Genomic DNA, 21,717 nt, shown 5'->3' on the forward strand with positions numbered 1-21,717 from the left:
GAGAGAGAGACAGAGAGGAGAGAGACAAAGAGAGGAAAGGGAGAGAGAGAGAGACAGAGAAAAGGGAGAGAGACAGAGAGACGAAAAGGGAGAGAGACACAGAGAGAGGGCTAAGGAAACACTACCAAAAGGCTGTAGTTATGGTGCTACAAATGCCACTTTAAAGGGACACTGTGGATCCCTAAGGCACTTTAGCTTCCAGAAAAGCCCAATGTGAATAGTGTCTTTTTTTTTTGTAAAATGAAGAAGTAAAGAGTGCAGATTTCAGTAGAAACGGTTGTAACGGATCACCTGGCACCCCGACTGGGTACCTCCGTTGAAGGATGCTCCCAGCGCTTCCTGAGGGTTCCAAGCGCTCCGCCAGACACCACAACCACCGCAGACCCCACGAACCGCCGCAGCTTGGTTGGAGTCTCGCCGTCTCCTACCCACCCTGTCCCTACGACAAGGCTCCAGGTTCCAGTGGGTGAACCTCTCCTCCAAGAGAGTGAAGCAGGAACAAGCTCTTAAAAGAGCTTAGTAGTGATTAGCTAAGGGAGTATGCAGAGCATAGCAATCCCTTGTAGTGATATAGCAATTCCCCCAATAAAAGACAGGACTCTAGATTGAGGGTAAAGAAGAACTGACTGTACTGGCACATACAGCCTCTTTTATTCACATTCTACAAACATAGTACTGCCCACAGGGTTTTGAAGAACAACCAATCCACACAGCTAACACTCCCATTCATTACATCAGAAATCCTCCCCTCTGCCTGTAATACAATTATCTCAATACAATAGACTAACGTAATTATCCCAGGCAGGAAAATACAGTATTATAAAACATATTACAGGGACCCCAAAACATGCAATAACCCCAAAATATTATCGGAACCGGGGGATCTGGGTGAACCACATATCCAAAATTCACCCAGATCCGTTCAGTAGTTTGGAAGATACGGTTTAATGCAGATTCCACAGAACATATACAAGCTATATGAAAAATAATTACTGTTAAATGTGTCCCCTGTTGTATAGTTTAAAACTATTGAACGATGTCTTTGTGCACCAAATACCGGCGAGATGGCACCGTGTAGAAAAGTCCAAACAGTGTCTGTGAGTTAAAATGGCCGCCATCCATTGTTCTCACCATGTGCCTCTGATACATGAAATGGTGGCCACCCAGTAACTCCACACTTTGTCTGGTAGTCTATCCAGCCGAACCAACAGATGAAACACATGAGGAACTGTGCAACAAACGAAGGGAATCATAAAAAATATGGACAATAGTCATATTTGTTCACAATCTCCAGTTTTGTCGCAGGGCACAAATAGTGTTTTCCAATGCCACATATCCCACTGCCATAGTCAGAAGGTAGGAGGCGGGCAAGCAGCCCCCTCCAAGAACACGTGGCCAGGTCTGTTCCGCCACAATGGTCACTTTTAAAAAAAATACACCTTGTAACTCACCTTTTTTATTTATTTATTTTTAATAGTATTTCTTTTTTCCCCATCGCTCAATTACCAATTTTAGTGATGCTTTACATAAATAGTTTTGAGTCCACATGAGGAAATGTTGTAGCTGTTGAGTATTCTAAATGGAACAGAATGCCAGGAGGGAAGGAGAGATCAGAACTTTCAGTTTCATGTTGCTGAGCTGCCACCAGGGGATGTGAAACACTATGTGAGGGGATTGCTCCTTAAATTGCAATACTGTACAGGGAGTTTGTCTGCTGGACAGATCTCTCAGGATTCACAGCCTGCCTGTGACTCTCACTCTAGGCTCCGGTAGCGGAGGACTCGCTGTTACTTTCAGTAATGGCTTCACGGCTGCGAAACCAGCGCTAACTTTTATTTAACTTAACTGGCACCAAGTGCTCAAGCCATAATTCTGACTACAGGCATTTCCCGCTTTATGTATGTGTGTCTGACACAGCTGTCTGTGTGTGTGTCTGACACAGCTGTCTGTGTCTGTGTGTGTCTGACATAGCTGTGTCTCTGTGTGTGTGTGTGTCTGACATAGCTGTGTGTGTCTGTGTGTGTGTCTGACATAGCTGTCTGTGTGTGTCTGACATAGCTGTCTGTGTGTGCGTGTGTCTGACATAGCTGTGTGCGTGTGTCTGACATAGCTGTCTGTGTGTGTTTGCCATCGTGCCATGCTTTGGCAGGCAGCAATAGTAAGGAGCAGGAGGAGGGCTGAAAAGCCTGAAAAAGGGGAGAAGGAAGAAAGTTTGAGAGCTGTAAAAATAAAAGGAGTAACAGAAAAGTGCTAAATAAGAGAGGAGAAGGAGGAGAGTTTGAGAAAGGTGTAAAAATAAAAGGAGTAAAAGAAAAGTGATAAAGGAGGGGGGAGGGGGAGCTGATAATGAAGAAAGTGAATAAGTATGAGGGCTTAAAGGGACACTCCAGGCACCCAGACTACTTCTGTCCATTGGAGTGGTCTGGGTGCCAACTCCCACTACTCTTAACCCTGCAAGTGTAATTATTGCAGTTTTTCATAAACTGCAATAATTACATTGCAGGGTTAACTCCACCTCTAGTGGCTGTCTACTAGACAGCCACTAGAGGTCACTTCCTGGGTTCTAGCACAGGAAACCTGTGCTAGAGCGTCGCTGGACGTCCTCACGCTGTGTGAGGACCTCCAGCGTCGCTCTATTCCCCATAGGAAAGTATTGAAATGCTTTCCTATGAGGAGACGTAATGCGCATGCACGGCATTTCCGCGCATGCGCATTAGGTCTCCTCGGCCGGTGGGCGAGATCAGTCTCGCCCACCGGCCGACGCAATCACTGGGAGGAGCGTCGCGGAGGAGGAGACATCGCCGCTGCCACAGGTAAGTCACTGAAGGGGTTTTCACCCCTTCAGTAACCGGGGATTGGTGGGTGGGAGGGAGAGGGACCCTCCAGTGCCAGGAAAACCGATTGTTTTCCTGGCACTGGAGTTTCCCTTTAAAGAATGTGCCCCGTAATACTGAAACTGGAATAACTCATCCCATCCATAGACTGAAGATTACAGACAGTATTTATAAATGGTTCTATACTTCCTGTATTATAAGTAAAGTATTATAAACTCCCAGCGTCACCGTGTCTACCAGGGACTTTCTTTATCCCCAACGAGTTAAAGCACTTTATTAGCCCAGTGATAGGAATACAACTTCATCTCAGATAAAGAAAGTCTCTATTTTACCCTTATCATCCGCCATCCGTATTATCGGTTCTGCTACTGCTGCCCTCGACTCAGGCTCTCTAGCGCCACTCGCTGGTGGGGACGGTCACTTTGAGAGGCAGGTAGGTGTCTGTACCTACAGTGTGATATTATGTGAAGGTGATAAGTGACTTTAACTCTCATACCTTTATTTCTATATATTAATCCATTTAAATCGTATCAGTAAACATCGCCCAATGCAGCATTTTAGGCAAAAAGAGACTTTTATTAGAAATTAATTTCCTTTTTGTATAAAATTATTTCTCCAAGGGAATGATGGGTAAATAAACTCCGTCATGGCGTCAGTGATTGTTTTCTGGCGGCTGGCGGTGACACAGTAACTGTATTAATGTCTTGCTGTCTGCTCTCGGAAGCCCCATTACCTGCTCACAGGAAACCTGCGGGTGCCAACATCATAATCATCCCCCCCCCGCCCCAATCGGGGCTATTCACTAACCTGAGAACTCAAAGTGAATTCAAAATTAACGTCAACATAGCCGAACCGGAAAAATTCTCTGAGTCAGCGATGCTTTCAGTGCAGCTACTCTGGCCTTAATTCTGAAATTCACTCTGAGTTCTCCTTTAGTAAATAGCCCTGTATATATTCTGTGTGTGCGTAAAATGTAGCAGCACTCTAATCCCTATACGTTCAGTAAGGAGAAAGTGGCGTTTATCTGCGTGGCGGTGATTCTCTGTGTGACGCGGCTGGAAGGAGAAATCTGGGAATAAAACCAAATGATGAAACCCCCAAAAATATAGGGGAGTCTGTCAGCGCTTGTATAGAAAGAGACCCAATAATCAGAATGAATATAACCAATAGAAATACCAGATAGAACCACTAGGGGGAGTGTCGAGCTTTATAAAACAGAGAGAGGTGTAGCGTTATTGTAATTTAAACCTTTTTATAGATATATTTAAGACTTCCCAATAATAATTATAAAGTGTGTGTTCAGCAATGTCCACCAGGTGTCGCTCTAACACACTGAAACCTAATCCTAAGTAAATCAGTGTCTGTAGGAGTTTATTCCGATTATCACACAGCCGGCCATTAGCAATAGGAATAAATAAATACACATTAAATATCAAACTCTTTATTATTACACTGAAAGTAAATTATAACATTTACACTGTGTACATTCATTATATAATAAAGTAACAATAAATCTCAGCTATTAAACCAGGCAGTATTCACTTGTCTTACTGGGTTACTCCAACCACCATCACCACTTCTATTTTTGAAGTGGTTATGGTGGTAGGTATCTGGCTGTGCAGCGTTTCAGTTTGAAACCCTGAACACCCAGAGGTATCTGCACTTTGTGCTGGGGGCTAGTTTCCCCCTATTCCTGGAATGTCGAATGTCAGTTCTGGGCATATTTTAGTTCTGTCGTCAGTGCGCACTGCGTGCAGGTAATAGACGTAATCTGATTCTCCATCTCCCCTTCAATACATTACAGACAGAATCTCCACGTGAGAATATTTTATAACTAAATATCTGAATGTGACTATCCTTTGGTGGCCAAACTCTGTATTATACTTTTAGTTTGCATTAACCTCAAAATAGCCGGTTTATTTTACTCATTAATAGGAATATGTCTATATGGTTTATTCTCTATATATGGGATTGTGGACATATTTGGAGGTAGCAGAGCTATATAGAGATATTCCTATTAATGATAACAATATTTAGTGACAGATTTAAATAAATATCCCTGAGAATGGATTATTTTATATTTTACTGTTAATGCCATTTTCACGCCCAATCTTTATGTTTTCTCACATTTATATAATACTTCGTGCAGGATTAGACGGATTCTCGGAGTTCCACGCGCTCTGTACGATGAGCTGTTTAATATTTGGATTCAGCATCTTCCGTTTAATAAATACCTGGAAATGGAAAATCCATATTAAACACACATTATATCCATATATCACAATGTAATATCAATAGGGAACATGGGGATTAATAATTCCCTCTTATATTATAAAGATCTTATTACACAGTTATTTATTGGAATCCTCACTAAAGGAACTCATTGTATTTAGTAATAAAGTATCTCCTGATAAACTGATCCCAGCAGATTGGATTCTGGAAGCTCAGAATTCCCCACTTTGATAAATATCCTGGAGTCACCTCCTCCCTCCATGGGTGACCTACCACACCCCTAACTCAATACACAGGGGTCAGTGGTCATCCTGCCATTTACATGGGACCCCAATCACCCCACTTTTACCACTCAGAACTAAATGGGACAGGAAATGGAAAGTGTACCCCAAATCCCAGTCCTCAGGGAGCAGGAATGGCAGGGATTCTGTGTATTAGCACAGGGATCTAATACTGAGCAGCCCACCTGTGGCCATGCAGGGAGATCCTTAAACCTGCATTGTACGGAGGCTGAATATCAGAGTATTAGAAGGTACGTACCCCCAGGAGCACAGCACAGATAGCAGCAGCCATGACACTGACAGCGATCCAGGAGACTCTGAATCTTCCTGAGACAGGAGCTGGTTCAGCTGTAACCGACTCTACATACAATAAATCCATTTAGATTATTTAATATCTGGTATTTACTAACAGTCACTAAATAAGAACCTGTCTCATACAGCGAGCAATTTCCAACACTAATCTATACTAGACCATGGATGGAAACCTGCAGTAAGGATGTACCATAGCGCCACCATCAGGAAGGTATGGTTAGTGCTCTGTATGTTTCCAGCCTCCACTAATGTCCACATACATGGAACAAGTTAAACAGGTAACATATCAAACCCCACATCACACACGTGTTCCCCAGAGCAGAGAAGCCGTGTAACATGCATCATTTCATGGATGTGTATAAAGCACAGAATGGTGCACCGTGTAAGAAGAAAAGAATAGAGTGAAAGGAAAGAGATTTCACACACACGCTCCGTTAGTTCCACGCAGACGCTCACATGTTCTGGGAATGTCAGCCCAGCTGGCGAGGAGAGAAGAGGAAATAAACAGGAGAACAAGGAGATCTCATAGAAAGGATTACAGCCACGGGTTCTAGATTCAACCACAAACTGCTCGTCATAGGGTTCTCATCCCAAGGACTTGGATCCATAGAGATTACTGAGGATCTGAGGGAATGTATCCACATATAGGGCCATTTCTGTACATTAGAATGATGTATTGAACACAGATATGATACAGCCAAGACTAATTCTAGTAATATCCTTTATATAGAGGCAGAACATGTAGATAATACCCCCAGCTGGAGGCATCTTGGGACTGGACAGATTATGGAGAATGTCTAGTGATATTTACTAAGCTGTGTGAAGCTTCACTTTATGACTGTGATGTTACTCAGTAAGGGGGAGGGGAGCTATTTTAAGATCCCCAAATCCAACAACAGACCCATTACCTGTGAGTGTGAGCTGAGCGTGGTCCTCACTCACTGAGTTAGTAACAGTCACTCTGTATGTCCCATAGTCCGTGCTCCGTACAGTGAGGGTGTCATTAAATTCACTCAGCTGGTGGCCCTCGGGCAGGTCTCCTCCATCTCGGGTCCAGGTGACTGTGTGTTCCATCTCCCCAGTAAACTGAACTCGCAGAGATGTGGTCAGCCCCGAGTTACTGAGACTGGAGCTAAGGCTGGTGATGGAGACTTTATCTGGGAGATAAGAGGTGGAGATCAGAGGCAGTGAATGTGCATGTCTGCTGGGTGGGATTTACTAAACCCAGTAACTGAGGATCATGGAACAGTCTCCATTAACTCTCAATAGTAAAACCGGTATTTACCATCCCTTTTCCATGATACAGGGTAAGAAGCAGATTATTATTAATAACACTGTACTGGGTACATTTATTTCTCATATTTAATAAATCCTGTACAACCTCTCACATATTAGTACATGGGGTGATATGCTGTAATCATGGTTAACCCCTTAAGGACCAAACTTCTGGAATAAAAGGGAATCATGACATGTCAGGCATGTCATGTGTCCTTAAGGGGTTAAATCTGCCTTTATCTCCTTATGGTGAATTAAAACTTCCCAATCAAAACGCCTGCTAAGCTTTGCTGGATTGCTCACTAAATCTTAGATTTAATCTATAACATTTTATTTTCTATATTTTTCTTAAATGGGTTTCTTCCTTTGGATGGGATGGATATTGGTAACAGCTGGTTTCCTGATAATATTCATTTAAAACAGAAATAAACTAACTTCTTACCGACAAACTATCACAAATGGACTTAGCTTGGCTGAGAGCCTGATTCAATAAACCATAAACCGAGCTGTGTGTGAAACGATAGCAGCCGCGATATGGCAGCGATCAGTTTACCGAGCAGTTCCAATCATCCTGATTATTGGAACTTCTTATTGGGGATAAACTACTTATTCCATTAATCCCTGCTGTGCTTGCTGCTTGTGTGGGAGGGGTCTCATGGCTACACAGACAAACATTTTGAAAGTGTGTATAATTAAGTGTTCTTGCATGGCATTCTTATTATAGCCAAATTTGCCACCCTAACTCCTCCCACAGTTTTTACACTACATAGACAGAAATATACTGAAACGTGCGGATTGTTCCCGATCGTATTGCTATTACTTTGTGGAACGTTTCGCCGAATGGTTCACGGAATATCGTCATTCTTGTGGCGAAATTGGTCCCATAGGAATGAATGGCAAAATGTTAAAACCTAGAGTGGGAGCTGGCAAAAGCTGAAAAATCAGGACATGATTTCTAAACTGCCACCACTCCCTCATTTTCAAGCCCACCTACACAAATCTTATATCAAAACGTTCAGCTGATAGTTTTCACAATATGACCATTTGTTTGCAACTCATGCAGTCCATTGACATTCATTGAAACTCCACTCTGCAAAGCTCACATTTGAAGAGCAATTTCTAAACTGCGACTGTGCCTTCATTTTTAATACTTCAGAGACATACTATACATCAAAATGTAGGTCTGGGTCTTGTGATTCTCACAATATAAAGCTCTTCGCTGTAGGATTTATAGTTTTTAAAATACGACCGTTTGAAAATGGCAACCACCAAAATACTCTGACCTGTGCCAGGCTGCAGCAGCAAGTGATGTCATAGACAGAGCCTTTTGCACCTGCTAATGTTTTTATAACTGTATGTTTTAATGTAACTGTGAAGCACTTTGGGCAACAACGTTGCAATTAAATGTGCTATATAAATAAATAATAACAGTTACTCCACCCACTCCAGTTGTAGACTACTGGTGGAGGCAAGAACATTTCACACAATTTCCCCAGAAATTGTAGCTTTTCTAGTTGGTTTTGTTTTTTCATTTTTTTCCTAAAATAACAATAGATGTGGAGCTTTCTTGTGCGCTGCTGGAAATGTATTTTAAAATAACAGTATACCTTATCCTCCAACTCACTTAATCGCTTACCCATAATGCTGTATCTTGTATATTGGTTCACACTTTCTGTACGGTCTTTATCCATCAGTACCCACATATATCGTCCAATGTCGCTTTTCTGAGAATTTCTGATTGTTGCGCATCCACTGGATACATCGAGATCAACCCTGTGCCGGTAATTACTGAACGGCTTCCAATAACTGTTATCACAGTTGTATTCCAGGATCGGTTCTGGTTTCGGGGAACAATCAAGAATAGCGTATCCCCCCGTGACGCACGTCATCCCGCACAGAGATAGGTCTGAACCCACCGCGACCCGTACAATGTCTGAACCAGAGGAGAGATCCAGCGGGAGGAGCAGGAGAGCTGGAAGACAGACACAGTTACATTCATAACAGATCGGGATACAGATTTCCAGTTATCTGTTGGGTGTGGAAACCATATCCTAATACTGGGATTTGAATACTAATGTGCTTTCCTAATGCTATAGTGCCCTAGTGACCATCTAGATGACTAGGCTCCCACTGCCATGTAAAAAAAAAGGTGGGTTTACTCACCTTTACCCACTCGCAGATCAAAATCAATAATCTCCCACGGAACGCATAAAGAGGATAGGGCACATGCACAGAAAAGTTATCTTTATTTATATATATTTATTATTTTTACATTACATACTTTTTTATATAGAGATCATTGTTTTATAAATAATGTCGATTCTAAGTTCTATTATACAAGCAATTCTCAGATATTCTAAAATTAGATATTAAAAAAATATAAAGTACTTCTATCTATTAACCCCCTAATGCCGCAGGTTGTACCGTGCCCCCCTGCAGCTAGTGGGTTTCAATGTGGCAGCATGGTACGCACTGCGGATCCCGTGCCACCATGCTCACCTGGCAAAGTGACCCGCAGCGCTCTGGTTTGAGGGGACTCAAACCAGAAATGTTGAAATCAAGTGGAAGAAATCATTATGGCAAATGAAATTTTATATGAACGTAATAATGATATAATTATTTAATTGTTAGGGTATTTTGATATTAACACATAGATTTTGATCCTATTCTTACAGCTGCTTAGTAGATAGCTCCCTAACTCCCACCCTATCAGGGAGCCACCTACCAAAATTGGTGTCAGTTAAATTTACTAATACTAAGTAAAGATTGCTAAAGGAGATAAAAATATGTATTAGTGTCCCCCATTACCCGGTATGAGAACCCCAATATAATAGTGTCCCCCATTACCCGGTATGAGAACCCCAATATAATAGTGTCCCCCATTACCCGGTATGAGAACCCCAATATAATAGTGTGCCCCATTACCCAGTATGAGAACCACAATATAATAGTGTCCCCCATTACCCAGTATGACAACCCCAATATAATAGTGTCCCCCATTACCCAGTATGACAACCCCCAATATAATAGTGTCCCCCATTACCCAGTATGAGAACCCCAATATAATAGTGCCCCCCGTTACCCAGTATGAGAACCCCAATATAATAGTGCCCCCATTACCCAGTATGAGAATCCCAATATAATAGTGCCCCCCATTACCCAGTATGAGAACCCCAATATAATAGTGTCCCCCATTACCCAGTATGAGAACCCCCAAATAATAGTGTCCCCCATTACCCAGTATGAGAACCCCAATATAATTGTGTCCCCCATTACCCAGTATGAGAACCCCAATATAATAGTGTCCCCCGTTACCCAGTATGAGAACCCCGATATAATAGTGCCCCCCATTACCCAGTATGAGAACCCCAATATAATAGTGTCCCCATTACCCAGTATGAGAACCCCAATATAATAGTGTCCCCCGTTACCCAGTATGAGAACCCCAATATAATAGTGTCCCCCCATTACCCAGTATGAGAACCCCAATATAATAGTGTCCCCCCATTACCCAGTATGAGAACCCCAATATAATAGTGTCCCCCATTACCCAGTATGAGAACCCCAATATAATAGTGTCCCCATTACCCAGTATGAGAACCCCAATATAATAGTGTCCCCCATTACCCAGTATGAAAACCACAATATAATAGTGCCCCCCCATTACCCAGTATGAGAACCCCAATATAATAGTGTCCCCCGTTACCCAGTATGAGAACCCCAATATAATAGTGCCCCCCATTACCCAGTATGAGAACCCCAATATAATAGTGTCCCCCGTTACCCAGTATGAGAACCCCAATATAATAGTGCCCCCTGTTACCCAGTATGAGAACCCCAATATAATAGTGTCCCCTGTTACCCAGTATGAGAACCCCAATATAATAGTGCCCCCCGTTACCCAGTATGAGAACCCCAATATAATAGTGTCCCCAATTACCCAGTATGAGAACCCCAATATAATAGTGTCCCCCCATTACCCAGTATGAGAGCCCCAATATAATAGTGTCCCCCATTACCCAGTATGAGAACCCCAATATAATAGTGTCCCCCATTACCCAGTATGAGAACCCCAATATAATAGTGTCCCCCATTACCCAGTATTAGATCGCCAATATAATATTGTCCCCCATTACCCAGTATGAGAACCCCAATATAATAGTGTCCCCCATAACCCAGTATGAGAACCCCAATATAATAGTGTCCCCCATTTCCCAGTATGAGAACCCCAATATAATAGTGTCCCCCATTACCCAGTATGAGAACCCCAATATAATAGTGTCCCCCATTTCCCAGTATGAGAACCCCAATATAATAGTGTCCCCCATTACCCAGTATGAGAACCCCAATATAATAGTGTCCCCCATTTCCCAGTATGAGAACCCCAATATAATAGTGTCCCCCATTACCCAGTATGAGAACCCCAATATAATAGTGTCCCCCATTACCCAGTATCAGAAACCCAATATAATAGTGTCCCCCATTACCCAGTATGAGAACCCCAATATAATAGTGTCTCCCATTACCCAGTATGAGAAACCCATTATAATAGTGTCCCCCATTACCCGTATGAGAACCCCAATATAATAGTGTCCCCCGTTACCCAGTATGAGAACCCCAATATAATAGTGCCCCCAATTACCCAGTATGAGAACCCCAATATAATAGTGTCCCCCCATTACTCAGTATGAGAACCCCAATATAATAGTGCCCCCCATTACCCAGTATGATAACCCCAATATAATAGTGTCCCCATTACCCAGTATGAGAACCCAATATAATAGTGCCCCCATTACCCAGTATGAGAACCCCAATATAATAGTGTCCCCCATTACCCGTATGAGAACCCCAATATAATAGTCTCCCCCGTTACCCAGTATGAGAACCCCAATATAATAGTGCCCCCAATTACCCAGTATGAGAACCCCAATATAATAGTGTCCCCCCATTACCCAGTATGAGAACCCCAATATAATAGTGCCCCCCATTACCCAGTATGAGAACCCCAATATAATAGTGTCCCCCCATTACCCAGTATGAGAACCCCAATATAATAGTGCCCCCCATTACCCAGTATGAGAACCCCAATATAATAGTGTCTCCCATTACCCAGTATGAGAACCCCAATATAATAGTGCCCCCCATTACCCAGTATGAGAACCCCAATATAATAGTGCCCCCAATTACCCAGTATGAGAACCCCAATATAATAGTGTCCCCCATTACCCAGTATGAGAACCCCAATATAATAGTGTCCCCCCATTACCCAGTATGAGAACCCCAATATAATAGTGTCCCCCATTACCCAGTATGAGAACCCCAATATAATAGTGTCCCCCATTACCCAGTATGAGAACCCCAATATAATAGTGCCCCCCATTACCCAGTATGAGAACCCCAATATAATAGTGCCCCCCATTACCCAGTATGAGAACCCCAATATAATAGTGTCCCCCCATTACCCAGTATGAGAACCCCAATATAATAGTGTCCCCCATTACCCAGTATGAGAACCCCAATATAATAGTGTCCCCCATTACCCAGTATGAGAACCCCAATATAATAGTGTCCCCCATTACCCAGTATGAGAACCCCAATATAATAGTGTCTCCCATTACCCAGTATGAGAACCCCAATATAATAGTGTCCCCCATTACCCAGTATGAGAACCCCAATATAATAGTGCCCCCCATTACCCAGTATGAGAACCCCAATATAATAGTGCCCCCCATTACCCAGTATGAGAACCCCAATATAATAGTGTCCCCCCATTACCCAGTATGAGAACCCCAATATAATAGTGTCCCCCATTACCCAGTATGAGAACCCCAATATAATAGTGTCCCCCATTACCCAGTATGAGAACCCCAATATAATAGTGTCCCCCATTACCCAGTATGAGAACCCCAATATAATAGTGTCCCGCATTACCCAGTATGAGAACCCCAATATAATAGTGTCCCCCATTACCCAGTATGAGAACCCCAATATAATAGTGCCCCCCATTACCCAGTATGAGAACCCCAATATAATAGTGCCCCCCATTACCCAGTATGAGAACCCCAATATAATAGTGTCCCCCCATTACCCAGTATGAGAACCCCAATATAATAGTGTCCCCCATTACCCAGTATGAGAACCTCAATATAATAGTGTCCCCAATTACCCAGTATGAGAACCTCAATATAATAGTGTCCCCAATTACCCAGTATGAGAACCTCAATATAATAGTGTCCCCAATTACCCAGTATGAGAACCTCAATATAATAGTGTCCCCAATTACCCAGTATGAGAACCTCAATATAATAGTGTCCCCAATTACCCAGTATGAGAACCTCAATATAATAGTGTCCCCAATTACCCAGTATGAGAACCTCAATATAATAGTGTCCCCAATTACCCAGTATGAGAACCTCAATATAATAGTGTCCCCCATTACCCAGTATGAGAACCCCAATATAATAGTGCCCCCCATTACCCAGTATGAGAACCCCAATATAATAGTGTCCCCCATTACCCAGTATGAGAACCCCAATATAATAGTGTCCCCCATTACCCAGTATGAGAACCCCAATATAATAGTGCCCCCAATTACCCAATATGAGAACCCCAATATAATAGTGTCCCCCATTACCCAGTATGAGAACCCCAATATAATAGTGTCCCCCCATTACCCAGTATGAGAACCCCAATATAATAGTGTCCCCCATTACCCAGTATGAGAACCCCAATATAATAGTGTCCCCCATTACCCAGTATGAGAACCCCAATATAATAGTGCCCCCCATTACCCAGTATGAGAACCCCAATATAATAGTGCCCCCCATTACCCAGTATGAGAACCCCAATATAATAGTGTCCCCCCATTACCCAGTATGAGAACCCCAATATAATAGTGTCCCCCATTACCCAGTATGAGAACCCCAATATAATAGTGTCCCCCATTACCCAGTATGAGAACCCCAATATAATAGTGTCCCCCGTTACCCAGTATGAGAACCCCAATATAATAGTGTCCCCCATTACCCAGTATGAGAACCCCAATATAATAGTGCCCCCCATTACCCAGTATGAGAACCCCAATATAATAGTGCCCCCCATTACCCAGTATGAGAACCCCAATATAATAGTGTCCCCCCATTACCCAGTATGAGAACCCCAATATAATAGTGTCCCCCATTACCCAGTATGAGAACCCCAATATAATAGTGTCCCCCATTACCCAGTATGAGAACCCCAATATAATAGTGTCCCCCATTACCCAGTATGAGAACCCCAATATAATAGTGTCCCCCATTACCCAGTATGAGAACCCCAATATAATAGTGCCCCCCATTACCCAGTATGAGAACCCCAATATAATAGTGCCCCCCATTACCCAGTATGAGAACCCCAATATAATAGTGCCCCCCATTACCCAGTATGAGAACCCCAATATAATAGTGTCCCCCCATTACCCAGTATGAGAACCCCAATATAATAGTGTCCCCCATTACCCAGTATGAGAACCTCAATATAATAGTGTCCCCAATTACCCAGTATGAGAACCTCACTATAATAGTGTCCCCAATTACCCAGTATGAGAACCTCAATATAATAGTGTCCCCAATTACCCAGTATGAGAACCTCAATATAATAGTGTCCCCCATTACCCAGTATGAGAACCCCAATATAATAGTGCCCCCCATTACCCAGTATGAGAACCCCAATATAATAGTGTCCCCCATTACCCAGTATGAGAACCCCAATATAATAGTGTCTCCCATTACCCAGTATGAGAACCCCAATATAATAGTGTCCCCCATTACCCAGTATGAGAACCCAAATATAATAGTGTCCCCCCAATACCCAGTATGAGAACCCCAATATAATAGTGACCCCCCATTACACAGTATGAGAACCCCAATATAATAGTGTCCCCCATTACCCAGTATGAGAACCCCAATATAATAGTGTCCCCCATTACCCAGTATGAGATCCCCAATATAATAGTGTCCCCCCAATACCCAGTATGAGAACCCCAATATAATAGTGTCCCCCCATTACCCAGTATGAGAACCCCAATATAATAGTGTCCCCCATTACCCAGTATGAGAACCCCAATATAATAGTGTCCCCCATTACCCAGTATGAGAACCCCAATATAATAGTGTCCCCCATTACCCAGTATGAGAACCCCAATATAATAGTGTCCCCCATTACCCAGTATGAGAACCCCAATATAATAGTGTCCCCCATTACCCAGTATGAGAACCCCAATATAATAGTGTCCCCCCATTACCCAGTATGAGAACCCCAATATAATAGTGTCCCCCATTACCCAGTATGAGAACCCCAATATAATAGTGTCCCCCATTACCCAGTATGAGAACCCCAATATAATAGTGTCCCCCATTACCCAGTATGAGAACCCCAATATAATAGTGTCCCCCATTACCCAGTATGAGAACCCCAATATAATAGTGTCCCCCATTACCCAGTATGAGAACCCCAATATAATAGTGCCCCCCATTACCCAGTATGAGAACCCCAATATAATAGTGCCCCCCATTACCCAGTATGAGAACCCCAATATAATAGTGTCCCCCCATTACCCAGTATGAGAACCCCAATATAATAGTGTCCCCCGTTACCCAGTATGAGAACCCCAATATAATAGTGTCCCCCATTACCCAGTATGAGAACCCCAATATAATAGTGTCCCCCGTTACCCAGTATGAGAACCCCAATATAATAGTGTCCCCCATTACCCAGTATGAGAACCCCAATATAATAGTGCCCCCCATTACCCAGTATGAGAACCCCAATATAATAGTGCCCCCCATTACCCAGTATGAGAACCCCAATATAATAGTGTCCCCCCATTACCCAGTATGAGAACCCCAATATAATAGTGTCCCCCATTACCCAGTATGAGAACCCCAATATAATAGTGTCCCCCATTACCCAGTATGAGAACCCCAATATAATAGTGTCCCCCATTACCCAGTATGAGAACCCCAATATAATAGTGTCCCCCATTACCCAGTATGAGAACCCCAATATAATAGTGCCCCCCATTACCCAGTATGAGAACCCCAATATAATAGTGCCCCCCATTACCCAGTATGAGAACCCCAATATAATAGTGCCCCCCATTACCCAGTATGAGAACCCCAATATAATAGTGTCCCCCCATTACCCAGTATGAGAACCCCAATATAATAGTGTCCCCCATTACCCAGTATGAGAACCTCAATATAATAGTGTCCCCAATTACCCAGTATGAGAACCTCAATATAATAGTGTCCCCAATTACCCAGTATGAGAACCTCAATATAATAGTGTCCCCAATTACCCAGTATGAGAACCTCAATATAATAGTGTCCCCCATTACCCAGTATGAGAACCCCAATATAATAGTGCCCCCCATTACCCAGTATGAGAACCCCAATATAATAGTGTCCCCCATTACCCAGTATGAGAACCCCAATATAATAGTGTCTCCCATTACCCAGTATGAGAACCCCAATATAATAGTGTCCCCCATTACCCAGTATGAGAACCCAAATATAATAGTGTCCCCCCAATACCCAGTATGAGAACCCCAATATAATAGTGACCCCCCATTACACAGTATGAGAACCCCAATATAATAGTGTCCCCCATTACCCAGTATGAGAACCCCAATATAATAGTGTCCCCCATTACCCAGTATGAGATCCCCAATATAATAGTGTCCCCCATTACCCAGTATGAGAACCCAAATATAATAGTGTCCCCCCAATACCCAGTATGAGAACCCCAATATAATAGTGTCCCCCCATTACCCAGTATGAGAACCCCAATATAATAGTGTCCCCCATTACCCAGTATGAGAACCCCAATATAATAGTGTCCCCCATTACCCAGTATGAGAACCCCAATATAATAGTGTCCCCCATTACCCAGTATGAGAACCCCAATATAATAGTGTCCCCCATTACCCAGTATGAGAACCCCAATATAATAGTGTCCCCCATTACCCAGTATGAGAACCCCAATATAATAGTGTCCCCCCATTACCCAGTATGAGAACCCCAATATAATAGTGTCCCCCATTACCCAGTATGAGAACCCCAATATAATAGTGTCCCCCATTACCCAGTATGAGAACCCCAATATAATAGTGTCCCCCATTACCCAGTATGAGAACCCCAATATAATAGTGTCCCCCATTACCCAGTATGAGAACCCCAATATAATAGTGTCCCCCATTACCCAGTATGAGAACCCCAATATAATAGTGTCCCCCATTACCCGGTATGAGAACCCCAATATAATAGTGCCCCCCATTACCCAGTATGAGAACCCCAATATAATAGTGTCCCCCATTACCTGGTATCAGGCTGTACATGTTATGATGCTGTATCTCTCGGTGACTGTAACTGGGAGATGGGAATTTGTAGTTCTAGCTCGAGATAGATACAGAACTAGCGTTGTTTATAGGAAGTGGAACCCCGCCCACATACTCTATAACCCCGCCCACATACTCTATAACCCCGCCCACATACTCTATAACCCCACCCACATACTCTATAACCCGGCCCATCCCAGTATACCCAGACACAGTGCGGATTCTCCCCCGGTATACCGAGCGCTCAGCCAACCAGGTGGTGGGGACACGGTCACTATTACCGCCCAATAATAGTACGTGGTTACAGGGTGCAGTCAGACTGGTTCAGTGTCAGTGATTGTAGTTACAGACTGGGTGAGTTCACTCAGTGTCAGTAACTGCTACCTGCAGGCACAATGTGTCAGTATTATAATAGGGAGATACAGGTTTCACTCAGTGTCAGTATTATAATAGGGAGATACAGGTTTCACTCAGTGTCAGTATTATAATGGGGAGATACAGGTTTCACTCAGTGTCAGTATTATAATAGGGAGATACAGGTTTCACTCAGTGTCAGTATTATAATAGGGAGATACAGGTTTCACTCAGTGTCAGTATTATAATAGGGAGATACAGGTTTCACTCAGTGTCAGTATTATAATAGGGAGATACAGGTTTCACTCAGTGTCAGTATTATAATAGGGAGATACAGGTTTCACTCAGTGTCAGTATTATAATGGGGAGATACAGGTTTGTTCTTGTTTCTCAGGTCACTATCCTGGAGGTGAAACAATAAATAATAAATGTAACCGGTGTCAGTAACTCACACAGTGTTAGAGATCTTAGCACAGTTTGATGGGGTTAAATAGGACACAATGTGGGAGTCACCCCTGAATAATGACTATATATAGTAATATCTACATACACTAAGCAGAGACAGCTAATCTCTATATATACCTACTGTCTGTATACTGTCTGTATACCAGTGGGGGGGCCTTAACAGATTCCCGCAGTGAGGTTTCTAGTTATGCCCCTGGTATAATATATATATATATATATATAGCCTTAGTAATATACCACTAGATATCAATCTGTTTATGTATAAAATCATAGCAGAGATTATTCCTAATAAAATGATAGTAAGAATTAACACAATATGGAAGCAGTTTTACCAATCCTGCATATTCATATTAATGGAATTATTTATTTTCCATACAATGACCTGGTATTAAAAGCTGCCGCTGCGTGATAATATTAATATTAGTTTGTACTTTCTCTAATACATGGGAAGCACTATTACCTGGTTAGTAGTTCTATTATTCAAGGTTAGATAAGTGTAATGGAATTATGATGACGGGTCGGGTACCTTTACCCCAGGCTCAAGCTACTAAGATGACCGGATGTCCAGTCTGTTTTTACTTCATGTTATGCTTTTTAACTTTTAGTCCAGTTTCGACTGTCTGACAAATAAGCACATGTATGCATAAAATCTGTAAGCTTACACAATAAATTAGGGAAGTAAACTTTAAAAACTGTTTGGTCTTGTTACTTTCTCCGAGCAGCTCGTAATTTAAAGTGTTAATTTGGTTTCCACCTAAACCTCCGGGTAAATTAATATCTGTAACATAAGCAATAATAACAGACCAGTGTTTTATTAAATTAACTTTTGAGAGCTGTCAGCTGGGTAAAATTACACCTTAAAGGATCACTATAGTGTCAGGAAAACAAACTCATTTTCCTGACACTATATAACCCTTAGGTCCCCCCCTCCCTCAGGGCCCCCTCCCACTGGGCTGAAGGGGTTAATCCCCTTCAGTTACTTATTTTAATCAAGCATAGGGCTCCCTCGGCGCTGGTGACCTCTCCTCCCCCACCGTTGGCTCCCGAGTGGAGCGGAATGCGCAGCAAGAGCCGCACGCGCATTCAAACAGTCCATAGGAAAGCATTCCTCAATGCTTTCCTATGGACGTTCTGCGTGCTTAATGCGATTTTCACATCCAGCATGGCAGATGCGCCTCTAGGCTCTAGCTGCTGTCAGGAAGACAGTCACTAGAGGTTGGATTAACCCTGCAATGTAAACATAGCAGTTTCTCTGGAACTGCTATGTTTACATGTGAACGTTTAAAACCTGGGGGACCTGGCACCCAGACTGATACCGGAGAAACTGACGGAAGCCAAGCACAGAGAGATGGACACAGGTTTCTTCAGGAAGGAAGAGATTCTTTATTCGATTCGCCGACCGGGACTCAGAGGTACTAATGTCACCAAAATACAACAAGATCTGAGCCCTGATCATACAGTGTAGGTCCCTTATATAGGCATGTAGCTCCTCCCATAATCAGTTCAACCTACACATACTCTTATCTAATCAACCGAATAGAGACTAAATTCCTGTTTGACCACATGGCTTGCCCAGCACAATGGAGGAGGGGAAATACTCGTATATCCTGTATTCCTACACATGCTCCTTACACTACTGATTGTATCGTTGCCACGTGCAACTAACCGACCGATACATCAACATATGCAAGTGCACATACCACGTGGCAATCTTGTCCTAGTAAATTTATTTTTACTGAGATTCCACCACATTCCCCCCTTTGATGCTTCTGATATTTCATAATCCCAGATGCATCACTTAATCGGGGTTTGCTTACACCTCAAGTTACCATAAACCAGACTAGACTTTGCGACTCTCTAAAGATACGAATCCCTCAGCATTCCTCTTCCTGTACCTGTTCTCCTTGATTTAGAACCTCATACCCATAAACAGCCATTATCTGCGCAGCGGCCTTTCTCTCTGCTATACTTTCTATAATGCTCTGCACAGACCTAACTACCAAAGGAATCAGGCATGGCAGGAGAAGGCATAGCATCAAGATTAGCATGACTCCACCTACCAATGCCTTGAGTCCTCCAAACTGCTCATACCAGTTACCAAACCAACTACTCGGATTATACCCTTTCCATACCTGAGTTGGTACATGTGCTAATTTAACCATATGGCTAGTAAGCTCAGCTATTGCTTGCCCTTCATCATCTATTTGAAGACAACAATTGCTTAAACTAAACTTCCCACATACACCTCCCTCTACTGCCAATAGGTAGTCCAAAGCTAATCTATTTTGGTAAACGGCTGTCCTCATCCTAGTGTTATGCTTTGCTAGGAGATTGAGCGCTTGCGATGTCTCATTGGTAATTATCTCAACCACTGCCTGTAACCTTATAATACGGTTGAGCATATATATTGGGGTTCTATATCCAAAAGTACCATCTTCTGCCCACGTAGCTGGCCCATAATAATCTATAATACGCTGGGGAAGCCACTCATTATCTTCCCAGGTACCTATCTCTAGGGGTCCCCTTTTCTTCCTATGATTCACATCATATACTTTAACTCCCAAAGTCTCTCCTGTTTCAATTGGCAACAAGAAGAAGGATGGTTTGAGCATACCTAACACACATGCCCCTTCCCAGTCCTGTGGTAACTCCGAATAGGCTTTCTTACCACAGATCCAGTACAAATTTGCTGGGGCTTTCCAACTAGATGTAGCAGATAAGTCAAACCATACATCCTTTAAATTGGTATAACTTGCAAACGGATTAGGTGGTTCTGAGACATTTGAAGCTGACCACCAAGTCGTATCCTTTGTATCATCATCATAAGCTTTTTGCCCTAGACAAGTCAATTCTCCTACAGATGTATTAAACATTATTCCTTTCCTTGCTATGCAAACATAACCTATAATGGAGGTCTTTAATCGCCACTCAGATTTACCTCTAACACTCATTTGATAATCAGTTTGAGAATCTATTAATTGTTCAATTGTCTCAGAACCGGAATACATTACCTCCTTTGCTTCCCATGGCCATTGGTCTCCCATATTAGTACCTCCACACACATAGCAGTTGGTTACATTAAGACTACCAGCAATACTCTCGGCCAAATCAATAAATAAGTTCTTAGCGTTATGGGGGATCTTATTTTCCACACTCATCTCCTCATAGAAGGAATGGAAGACCTGATGAGTTTGGGTGGCCACAGTATCGGTCTCTATCCCTATAAATAATATTGTCCCAGGATCCAACCCTGTTCCATATATCTGGAACCCAAATAAATTTCCAAACCTATCTATAAATAGTTCTGGGTCATTGATAAGTATATGGACTGGGCTACACTCCATAGACTTACAATATGGTTTGGTAGGCAACTTAGTAACAATCATATCCTTATCTACTGTCTGTCCCCAAGTTGCCCACCCTACACAGGACCAATATGGACAATAATTATAATCTTTATTTGGGCATTTTGGATCTATGTATTTGTTCTTACTACTGGGGCAAATATACTTATCGTTAGACCCATAAGTTCTTTCCCATTTAAGATCCCCACATACATTCCACGGTTTTCTACCACCTGATATCGCCT

General features: G+C 42.6%; 1 protein-coding gene across 1 annotated transcript in view; it reads right to left on the reverse strand.

Annotated features, from left to right (window-relative positions):
- LOC134582565 (roundabout homolog 2-like) overlaps positions 1-21,717 on the reverse strand; it is a 63,953-nt gene that overhangs the window by 27,637 nt on the left and 14,599 nt on the right. The window contains exons 2-4 of the mRNA XM_063439242.1: positions 8,571-8,906; positions 6,568-6,816; positions 5,607-5,695 (exon numbers count right to left, since the gene is read on the reverse strand). Of these exons, the coding sequence (XP_063295312.1) occupies positions 5,607-5,695; positions 6,568-6,816; positions 8,571-8,906 (674 nt within the window). The remainder of the gene's footprint in view (positions 1-5,606; positions 5,696-6,567; positions 6,817-8,570; positions 8,907-21,717) is intronic.

Source organism: Pelobates fuscus, chromosome 13, assembly GCF_036172605.1.
Source record: "Pelobates fuscus isolate aPelFus1 chromosome 13, aPelFus1.pri, whole genome shotgun sequence".
Classification (NCBI taxonomy): Eukaryota; Metazoa; Chordata; class Amphibia; order Anura; family Pelobatidae; genus Pelobates; species Pelobates fuscus.